Source organism: Silene latifolia, chromosome X (assembly GCF_048544455.1).
Source record: "Silene latifolia isolate original U9 population chromosome X, ASM4854445v1, whole genome shotgun sequence".
Lineage (NCBI taxonomy): Eukaryota > Viridiplantae > Streptophyta > Magnoliopsida > Caryophyllales > Caryophyllaceae > Silene > Silene latifolia.
In genome coordinates this window covers 94,455,682-94,466,793 of record NC_133537.1, presented here as the reverse complement: position 1 = coordinate 94,466,793, position 11,112 = coordinate 94,455,682, and the positions used below count along the sequence as shown (strand labels likewise).

Below are 11,112 nucleotides of genomic sequence, written 5' to 3'. Positions count from 1 at the left end.
GTCCCTCCATCTCTGTACATCCCCTGGTCAATTCTGATGGTGGAACCGAGAATGATCTCGGCCATTCCATTGGCGAAAAGCTTGATGATGGACATCAGGATATCACCAAATCCGATGTTGAACACTCCGGAGCTAGCTCTACAAGTGGGACTCATCTCCAGCGAGATGGAAGTCCTAATGAGACTTTCTGAGGCTTTTTTGTCCTCGATACCTTCACATCCTATTAGTTTTATGGATAGATTCCCCAACTTTATGAGTCGTAAACCCGCTGTGAGTATTATGACTTGGAACGTTCAAGGTGCTGGAAATCCAGCTGTTCTCACTATGTTGAAAGAGTTAATTCGTGTTAATGATCCACAGGTTTTGGCGTTGCTTGAACCACATATCAGTGGAGATACAGCGCAGCGTGTTTGTGATCGTATTAATTTCAGTGGTAAAACTAGAGTCGAAGCTGAGGGATTTAGTGGTGGTATTTGGTTGTTTTGGCGCGCTGAATTAGTTACTGTCACTCCTATTATCCACCACCCCCAACACATCACAGTAGAAATTAGTAGAAGAGGAGAAACACCGTGGTATTTCTCTGCTATTTATGCGCAGCCAGATAGTGTAAAGAAAGAGGAGCTGTGGAGGGATTTGGAAGCATTTGCTCGCTCTCATGACAAGCCGTGGATGGCAATGGGGGACTTCAATGATACGAGATATCTCCATGAAAGAAATGGTGATGGTAACACGATGAGACGAAGATGCCACAAGTTTAATTCTTGGTTGGAAGATAACAATTGGATGAACTTAGACTACTCGGGGCCTGATCATACTTGGATGAGAGGACACTCAAATAGCACCAGAAAATGGGCACGTTTAGACAGAGCGATATGCAACTCATCATGGTGAATCATGTATGCGGAGGGGTCTCTTCGTCATTTGGTTCAAAATCAATCTGACCATTGCCCCATTCTCATGAACACAAATGGTTTTGCGCCTATTCCCAAAACTTTACGGCCTTTCAGATTTCAAGCAGCCTGGATGAATCATAACAAGTTCTCTGAATTCGTTAATCACAATTGGAATAACAATGAACCCTTATTTCCTTTTGTCCATGAATTTGCGTCAAAGCTGCAGAAATGGAACAAGGATGTTTTTCACAACATTTTTGCCAGGAAACGAAGCCTGGAGAGACGCATTTTGGGCGTTCAAATGAAATTGAGCAGGGGAGGACCAGATTACTTGTTCAAATTTGAAATGAAACTGAAGAAACAATTGGTTGATGTGCTTCGGGAAGAAGAATTGTTATGGTTTCAGAAGTCTAGAATGGAACTAATTTGTGACGGAGACCGTAACACGCGTCTGTTTCACCTGAGTACCATCATTATGAGGAAACAAAATCGTATTGAAAGTTTACAAAATGAACAAGGTGAATGGGTGTGGGATGCGGAGCTGGTTAAAAATATGGTCCTTTCATATTTTCAGAATCTTTTTGCGGGACCTGTTACTACTTGCAATTTTGAGGGACTGACTTGGGGTCTCTTCCCGTCCTTGACTCAGAACGAGCAGTTGAAGCTTAGCGGAAATTACACGATCACAGAAATCCAAGGAGCTTTGAGTCAGATGTTGCCTTTCAAGGCTCCTGGACCTGACGGATTCCAAGCTTTGTTTTACCAGTCACAATGGGACACGGTTGCCCCAAGTTTATGTCAACTGGTTTTCAACGCACTTCATGATGGAGTTTTCCCAGACGGTCTTGGTGAGACTTTCATTGCTCTAATTCCAAAAGTGGACCACCCGCACCTGGTCACTCAGTTTAGGCCCATAGGTTTATGCAATGTGGTTTACAAAATCATTACTAAAATGATTGTGAATCGCCTGAAACCCGTTTTGCCTATTCTCATCAATCCTGTCCAAACGAGTTTTGTGCCAAAGCGACAAATTGCTGACAATGTCATTCTTGTGCCAGAAGTTCTTCATTCTATGAGGAGTAAAAGAGGAAGAAAGAGTTACATGGCTCTTAAACTCGACCTCGAAAAGGCTTATGATAAATTAGAATGGCCTTTCATTAGACACACTCTGCTTGATATGAAGCTCCCAGATGGAATGGTTAATACCATTATGAAATGCATAAAAATTTCTTCTCTCAGCATACTGTGGAATGGCGAAAGAACCGAAGCCTTCGTTCCAACAAGGGGTATCCGTCAAGGAGACCCTTTATCCCCGTATTTATTCACCATTTGTATGGAGAAACTTAGTCAATTGATTGAGAATGAGATCAGAGAACACAATTGGAAAGGATTTCCGTCTTGTAAAGGAGGCCCGACTCTTTCTCATTTATTTTTTGCAGACGATATAATCCTTTTTGGAGAGGCATCGGTACAACAGGTTCGGATCATTAAAAAATGCTTAGATATCTTCTGTCAAGCATCAGGACAACGGGTAAGTTATGCGAAATCGAAAGTTTTTTTCTCGCCAAATGTAGACGAACTGGTTGCGGGAGACATTGGTCGTGAGCTTAATATGGAGATAACAGAGGACTTGGGAATGTATTTAGGAATGCCCACAATTAATGGGAGAGTGACAAAGGAAACTTTTGATTATATTGCTCAAAAAGTAGATAAGAGACTAACCGGCTGGAGGTCCAAAAATTTGTCTCTAGCAGGAAGGGCAACTCTTATTCAATCAACCCTATCAGCTATTCCTACCTATGCGATGCGGACGCAGTTACCTCGGGCTCTTTGTGACGATCTCGATAAGAAAGCTCGTAGGTTTCTGTGGGGTGGGGACCAAGACTCCCGAGGCCTAAGTTTAGTATCATGGGACACTGTTACGAAAGAAAAAGCAAATGGGGGTTTAGGCATGCGCTCGATGAGACAAGTTAATGTTGCGTTCATGGCTAAACTCGGATGGAGAATGCTCACGGAGCCTAACTCGTTATGGGCGCGTCTACTTCGACATAAATACTGTAAAGGCCGGTGTGACATGAAGATGTTTGAACCGAAGTAAGTGAGCTCAAATACTTGGAAAGGAATTGTAGAAGCCATGGAAGCTACGAAAAAGGGGTTGGGATCAATTTTAGGTAACGGTACAGAGACTCTGTTCTGGCAGCAGCGTTGGGCGACAGATCTTCCCCTAATTGAACTAACTTCGAGTCTCATTCCGGACTCAATTAAGAATTGCTCTGTGGCAGACATGTGGGATACTCAGACCGGATGGAAATGGGAGAACTTTGCTGAGTTTCTTGCACCTGAGGTCCTGTAAACGATAGCTTCGTATGAGGTTATTCCTGGAGACACTAGTGATGACCAGATTTATTGGGCAGAAACGTCATCGGGTTTCTTCTCGATCAAGTCTGCAGTGAACCTTATTAGAGGAGAGGTAGGTGGCGGGGAGAATAATGGTTTGAAGCTCCCTTGGAAGACATGGGCACCGCAAAAGATGAGGATGTTTCTTTGGTTGGTAATGCATGATAAAATTATGACAAATGTTAATAGAACTCGAAGAGCTTTCACTGATGAGCCATGGTGCGGGGTATGCGTGGACCGAGAGGAGACAACCTTACATGTGCTTCGTGACTGTAGTGAGGCGAGAAAGATTTGGAACTTATTCCCATTTGTGAAGGAGCAGCAGTTTCTGACAGTAATGGACATAAAACAATGGATAGTGTTTAATTTATCTCATAAGGGCAGGGAGGATCTCAGGTTATGGGCGACTACTTTCACAGTGGTTCTATGGTGGATATGGCGCTGGAGAAACTGTCGTGTTTTTGGAAGGGAAGAGGCTATTCCTACGAGCTTATTCACATTCCTAACACAGCGTATCTGGGAAGTGATTAACGCTAAAGATTCTTTGGAAATTTGTTGCAAACCAGTGGAGCGAATGCAGCGGGAAATTTTTGTTCGATGGGTGGCGCCACCGGATAATTGGGTTGCGTTGAATATTGATGGGGCGTCGAAGGGGAACCCAGGGCTAGCAGGAGCCGGTGGATTTTTTCGAAATGCAATGGGTTCTGTTATTGAGGCTTTATCTGAAAAATTAGGAATTGCGACGGTTACTCGAGCTGAGCTAATGGCCCTAAAACGAGGACTCATGATAGCCATGAAACGCAAGATCACTCATCTCATTATTCAAACCGATTCGAAACTGGTGGCTTCTGTGAGAGAGGCAGAGCACTCATACCCATCGGCACAAGCACATTTGATGAAGATATGCAAATCCTTTATTGAAGATAATCAATGGCAAGTGCGGATTGTCCACATATATCGGGAAGCGAATAGTTGTGCGGACTGGATGGCGAACTTGGGTGTTTCTCAGAGTATGCAGTTGTGCCGGGTGGACCATACGAATATGCCGCTCCAATTATTCAATCTCTGTCAACAAGACATGGGGGGTGTTGCTTGGCCGCGCTTTGTGCCTATGTTTCCGTGGTAGTGTCTGAAGTGTAGTTGTGTGTGTCTCGTTTTCCTTTTAATTTCTTTATGTTTTGTTTTTCCTTTCGAGTATGGATGTAATCCGCTTCTCTTCACAAAAAAAAAAAAAAAAAAAAAAAAAAAAAAAAAAAACATAGCAATTTGTTTATATTAAATTGTTAATTGTTTGAACATGCAAACGGGTCGGGTCACACTCACTTGTGGGATTATATTCCAACAATCATGATGTATTTTCGATGGAGTTGTTTTTGTTGGTGTGAATTGGGTTGTGCTTGTTTCAGGTTGACATCAGGAATCCTTCAACGGCTAAACGTGCTCGAACAGACGGTATGTCGTCTATTCTTTTTTTCGTCAGTCGTGGATTAACGCTGCTTTCCAAACCTAAGGCAATGAAACAATTTTACTTAACTCAGTTATGGACCATTATAGATGTAATGACATGGTGTATTTCTTTTGTAAATTGTCAATTCTGACTATGTTCACTTAGCTCTTTAATGTGATCTGTCTGTGCTTTGGTCGGAAAACTCGGAATTGGATGTTGTAACTTTGTAGCTCGAGTGTTGGACATGGTTTGAGAGAACTATTTCACTTCTCAGTAGTTGGGCATAGTTCTTTATGAAAAGGTTGATGAAGGGCGTTGGAGTTGTTTGAATATTCTGTGTGAATTCCAATTGATGGGCATGAATGATGACAGTTTATAAATTTGGTAAAGTGGTGATAGGGAGAGGGTTTTGGCAGAAGATCGAATTGAGATCTAAATGCGATTTAGAGATCGATTATCCTGCTTCTCTATAGTCTATGTTATAATGTTGGTAACCTATAAGGATATCTAGTTAGTAGTATGTACATTCAAACATTTCTGATGGTATGGGTTTCTACTCAGACCTCAGTGATGGACCTACAAAAATTTATGAACAGGGTCCCTTGAAATATTTATATCTATATCAATATGCAAAAGTTACATATTTTAGTTTTATTTCTAATAAATAATGCACAAAACTTTTAGCTTTACGGCGTCTCGGGATTCTGAAACTTCCATCGTGGATCCCCCAATATACATTATGCTTTTTTCATAGTTGTGTAATTCTATGATTCACTAAGCAATGTTTAGTTTGCGTTGGACATATGGTGATTGTTTCACATGGAGTTGGTGGTGGTTCTTATGATTTAAGAGGACTAGTTCCTTCGTAGTAAAATGGGATATACCTATGAGGGCGTGTTGTTAATTTGATGTCACCATTCATATTGCCTATCCAGTTGGCTATGTCCTCTATTTGTGATTGAGATATTCATTTCTTAGTTTTCCTTTTTTATGTTTCTCTTGGGACTGCTGCTGCAATGTAATGGATGTCTTGCATTTGTTTGTAAAAGCCTCCTTCGAGTTTTAGTTTACTTTATAAGAAATTATACTTTTGTTGTCTATATATTTGCACTGATGTGACTAGATTTCCTTGTCGTAAAAGTTGTTTATAATTCTACTTCCCTTTATCTATCCAATACAGGTGGCCGTAGGGAAGATGATTGGACTTGCCCAGGCTGTGGCAATGTCAATTTCTCTTTTAGAACAACTTGCAATATGCGTAACTGTACTCAGCCTAGACCAGCTGATCACAATGCGGTAAGATGTGTAGTGCTGGGATCCATCAGTCTAATTTTATTTATTTTCTCTTTTTTTTCCCCGGAGTAGGGGCATGTGCTCATATGATTACAATTTGTCTTATAACAGAAATCGGCTCAAAAATCTATGCAACCCCATCAGCCTTATTCATCTGCTGGTCCTTATGGCGGAGGCTCTGTCGCACCACCATCTTCAATGTACTTAGGAATGCCACCCTACGGGTCTTCAATGTTCAACGGGTCGCCAATACCGGCTTATGATGCCCAATTTTCTGGAGGGTCACCTTATCATTACAATTACGCAAATCGCATGCCTGGCGGCAGTCCTTACCCTTCACTGCATATGTCTAGTCCACCTCCTCCATATTCTGGTGGGTCCTTTTGAGTTTTGAGTACGTAAAAATAGAAAAACAAGGCAGGGGAAAATTTTGTTATGTTTTTAAAATTCTGCTCTCTAAATCCGTTGTTCAGAGTCTCCTAGTGTTGCTAGCTACTATATGTTATTCTTTACTACTTCAGTTTTTCTTTCAATTAATTGCTGGATTTTTGTTAATCAATAGTATGGTAGATGTCTCAGGCTAGGTCTCTGTTCTGAAAGTATTGTTTTAATTTTTTATGCTGCGTTTTTGAACCAAAACTATTTTTTTGCCACTATTTTTCGGCTTTCTGACTCCTGCTTATGATATATTTCCTCTATAATTAGTGTTTGTCATGTTTGACTTTGTGCAAATATTAGAGCTCGCTCACTTATACAAGGAAATAGTGATCTATAGTATATACTATCAAAGTTATAACAGTATAATTAATCTGTTGGATATTTTACTTCTCAAATTTTAAAACCGTAGACGTGGAACATGAAACTTCACAAATATTTTAAATATGTTGTAGATATAATGTATAATGTATTTTTCATACATCTCCCGATTTTTTGTCCTTGCATAAAGTGGAAATCTATTTTCCAATGCTCTGGAGTCTGGATTTTTGATGATATTGCCTGCTTGTAGGTGGGATGTATGGCTTGCCTCCGCCAATGATGGATCACTATGGTATGAGTTTACCACATATAGCTCCTCCTGCTATGGTATGTCTTTGTCTTGACCCACAATTTTGGGGTATGTTATTAAGAGTGTGGACTATGGTTCATGTTGTGTTGTTAATGAGAATTATGGACGTGCTATTGAACAATAGTTAAATTGTATCGCAGCAAAATGCACGAGTCGTTTATCTGAAAGTAATATTTTTTGCAGGTACCAAGGCCAGGGTTTTTCCCTGATGATAAGTCTCAGAAGAAAGGTTTGAATCCTTACTTTCAAATGGTTGCCTTTTTTGAAATCCTAAGCGTGTGTTTTGTGATCAAAGCTGTCTTTATTGGTGTTCTTCGTTGCAGATCTGATACGTGATAATGATTGGGCATGCCCCAGTTGTGGAAATGTTAATTTCTCTTTCAGAACAGTTTGTAACATGAGGAAGTGTGGCACACCTAAGCCTGCATCACAGGTCACACATTTTTACAAATTTTACAAGATTAGTTGATAATATCAGTGAAAGACAGTGAGACCGTCCTAAATAGTCATTGGATTAAATGAATGAATTAACTTTTTACAAGTGAGGACTGAGGATGTAGGATTGTGTCACTTGGATTGTCAATTTGCAAGCACTGACTTATTAGATAACTATTGATTAATACATCCTAAAAATAGATAGCTATTGACGGGACGGAGGGAGTAGCAAGGGTACTAACTAAAAAACCCCAATTGGTTGGCTCTCATGGCCTTGTCATTCTTTAACGTTATTTTCAATACTTGACAGAACCTGATTTTTTGTGTGTTTGTTTATCTCCTTTTACGAACAATTGCAGGTTGCAAAATCTGATAGAAATTCAAGTAAGTGTTAATATGTGAAATGATCAGCTTTCAGTATAGGATGATTTGCAGTGGAGCTAACACCTTCTCTATTCCAGGACCAAATATGCCTGATGGCAGCTGGAAGTGTGAACAATGTGGTAACATAAACTTTCCTTTTAGAACTAAATGTAATAAGCAGAATTGTGGCGCCGAAAAGCCATCTGAGGAAACAAAATCACCTTCCCAAGAAACAGAGGGAAATGGGCAGGTATGTGGTGTTATTTACTTCCTGTGTCTTTTATGTCATTTTTTTATATTTTTACTCAATACAAGAAATATTATAAAACTGGTGTTACTGTATAACCGGTTAAAGCTCAAAATATTTGTTTGAAAGTTCAAAATTTGTGCCTAAACGCTCAAAATAACAATTTCTCAAACAAAAACTAAATGTATTCAAAAATATTTTATGCGGATTCCAGAACTTTGTCAGGAAACTCGACTGATAATACCCAAGTGGTTAAAAGATTAAAAAACTGTAACTATAAGTGTCAAAAACTGCAACTATAAGCTTGAAAAACTATTAACTATAAATAGGCTGTTGCCGTGGTGGTGTGTCCATGGATGGCTGGTATGGGTCTGCCTGTGGTTGACAGTGATGGGTGACCAGACTTGTGTGGCGGGAGGTCGGTGATTGCACGTGTGACTTTGGGATGAAGAACAAGGAAGGGGGTCAATATGGGGAGAAGAGTTTATAATAGGATCTGGGAGAAGAGGGAGGGGGATTCAATATGTTGAGTTCTTTTATTTTATAGTTATTGAAGTAGTTATTTTTCATTGCAATTAGGGAAAACGACTCATTATTATTTGGTTTTGGATTATGATGGAGTAAATCAAAATGGCTCAATAAAGTCTTTATGCTTCCTGTACTGTGACACAGGTGATTATCGATTCATTTCATGATGCAGTTTTCATTAAGGGTCTGCTCGAAATAGCCTTTCTGTCATTATGCGTTTTGAACCAAGGGGTCTCCATCCCCTTATTAAAAAGTTGTCGTCTAATTGATACAGTACTAGAAAATGGCTCAATTAAGGGTTTCTTAGATGATGGTCTTAATATGAGAGAACCTCTTCACATTAGAATTTGTCGCTTTGTTTTTAGTATTCTAGGACTTCATGCACTATTGATTTGCAATTGTCTACTGTTCCAGTGAGTTTTAGGTGATGTTTGGTTGTTGAGAAGGTCCAGAGTTGTCGTTCAGCATGCTCAGTATCGGTGTCTGAAAGTCAGTCATTTTGTCATCTGCATATTTCAGCGGTCACTCTACCTTTCACTGTGTCTGGGCTCCCATGGTTTTAGTTGTCTTACGTGGTTCATTTGTTGGCATATAATTATGAGATTGATTTATAATTAGAGACACTAGAGAGTATATCAATCATCAACAAGATCGAGTTTCTTGAGTCAGCGGAAAATTAGCTAACTCTTGTTAGTCAAAAGCAAACTTTGTTGATATGAGTGGTAAGCCCATCCACTTTAGCAAATTTTGTTCTACATTTTTTTTTGGTGTTTCTCTCATATTCACCATTTGGCTCAACTTTTCTTTCACCATCGACATTTATAAAGATATGCCCCAAAATACCCTATATTAGGAACACAAATTCCTGTTTAAGACGGCAATACCCGCAAAACATAAAATGGGTCAACCCTAGACAAAAGGAGAATGCATGGTGTTTCTAGTTATAGTGGGCCTCCATTGTCCTATTTGTGATTAAAGTAGATAAAGTTCTCATTGCCGCTAATAGTGCCCTCTACCTCTATTCCAACCTGTATGAGTATAGGGCCGCTGTTGGCAGCCTCTAGTACTTGTCGATGACTAGGCCCGATGTTGCCTACACGGTCAATAAATTAGCTTTGTTCGTCCAAGCCCCAACTCATGTTCATTGGCAATCTTTTAAGCGCTTGTTATGTTACTTGTGTGGTACTCTTGCCGTGGGTCTTCCAACTTTTTCGTCGATGTTGCCTACATTGGTCAACAAATTAGCTTTGTTCGTCCAAGCCACGACTCTTGTTCATGGGGAAGCTCTTATGCACTTGTTATGTTACTTGTGTGGTACTATTGTTGTGGGTCTTCAACTTTTTCCTCATACACTGCTCCAACTTCTTCCATTTTGTGATGCCGATTGGAGGGCGAGAGGCTCCTATGTTTCCACCACTGGTTATATTTATTACTTAGGTTGCAATCCCATCTCATGGTCCTCCAATAAGCAACGAGCTCTCGCTCCTTCCTCGATGGAGGGCTGAATTTCGTGGTGATGTTGACACCAACGCCGAGCTCAATTGGTTGACCTCCCTCTTAAGCGAATTTTGGTGTTTCTCACGTACTTTTATGATAAGGTGCCACTCAGAATTACGCAAAACTGGGTTGGTCACTCTTAGGTAAAGCATCTCGCCTGTACGTTTCACTTTGTTCGAGAATGAGAAAAGGTATACATTGATATCATCACTGCAAAAGTGCAAAGTTTGACGATAGCCAGTTAGTTTTGCATAAGAATGTTATATCGATAGGAATGTTATCTGTTAAAAAAAAAAACAATAAACGATACTTATCAACTATCTATTCTATCTATATATTAGGGGGTGTTTGGTTTACGCGTGGGTATGGGTTTGAAATCGTGAATCATACTTGGGTGGTATTGGGTTGGAACTTGATACCTCATACCAGGGGCGGATGCAGAGATTTCTAACAAGGGGGGCATCCAAAAAAAAAAAATTAATCTGATAAATAATATTTTAGATTTTTTTCCCATAAAACTAATGTTGTATATAAATTAAAAATGAAAAAAATATTTAATCCGGGGTAATTTTGTAATCCCATAAAAAATATTTTATTTTGAATTTAAAATAAATATACTTATGGACTATAGTTAATCATAAGATCTTGTATTATATGTTATATTACATTTTAGTACTAATATAAACAATAAATACAAGTGGCTCATTGGTTAAGAAGTTGGTGTATTAGCTTGAGGTGTGGCTCCAATCCTATAGCACTCAGTTTTTGCCTACAGATGATCATAACAAGCAGCAAATGAGATGGGCCTTGGCCCAAATTACCAAAAAATTTATTTCACAAAACATAAAGCACCAGGAATCGAACCTGGGAACCTTGACTTACAAATAAAAACCTTAACCAACTGAGCCACATTTAACTTGTGACTATATTTGATCCTTATAAATAT

At 39.6% G+C, this 11,112-nt stretch overlaps 2 protein-coding genes across 3 annotated transcripts; both read left to right on the top strand.

The window, feature by feature from the left end:
* The first annotated feature begins 279 nt into the window (after nucleotides 1-279).
* On the top strand, nucleotides 280-891 carry LOC141617879 (uncharacterized). The gene has a single exon (XM_074435011.1). The coding sequence runs from the start codon at nucleotides 280-282 to the stop codon at nucleotides 889-891; it is 612 nt and encodes a 203-aa protein (XP_074291112.1).
* A 3,761-nt stretch (nucleotides 892-4,652) lies between these two features.
* On the top strand, nucleotides 4,653-8,817 carry LOC141623468 (ranBP2-type zinc finger protein At1g67325-like). 2 transcript variants are annotated; one of them, XM_074439576.1, is made up of 9 exons: nucleotides 4,653-4,742; nucleotides 5,918-6,033; nucleotides 6,142-6,403; nucleotides 7,037-7,113; nucleotides 7,280-7,325; nucleotides 7,420-7,529; nucleotides 7,891-7,915; nucleotides 7,993-8,144; nucleotides 8,471-8,817. In XM_074439576.1, exons 2-9 carry the CDS (start codon nucleotides 5,992-5,994, stop codon nucleotides 8,537-8,539), a joined length of 783 nt encoding a protein of 260 aa, XP_074295677.1. In that variant the 5' UTR covers nucleotides 4,653-4,742; nucleotides 5,918-5,991; the 3' UTR covers nucleotides 8,540-8,817. The 2 variants fall into 2 exon arrangements, with proteins under 2 accessions (XP_074295677.1, XP_074295676.1); XM_074439575.1 differs by lacking the exon at nucleotides 8,471-8,817 and having other exon boundaries at nucleotides 7,993-8,393.
* Nucleotides 8,818-11,112: the final 2,295 nt, after the last annotated feature.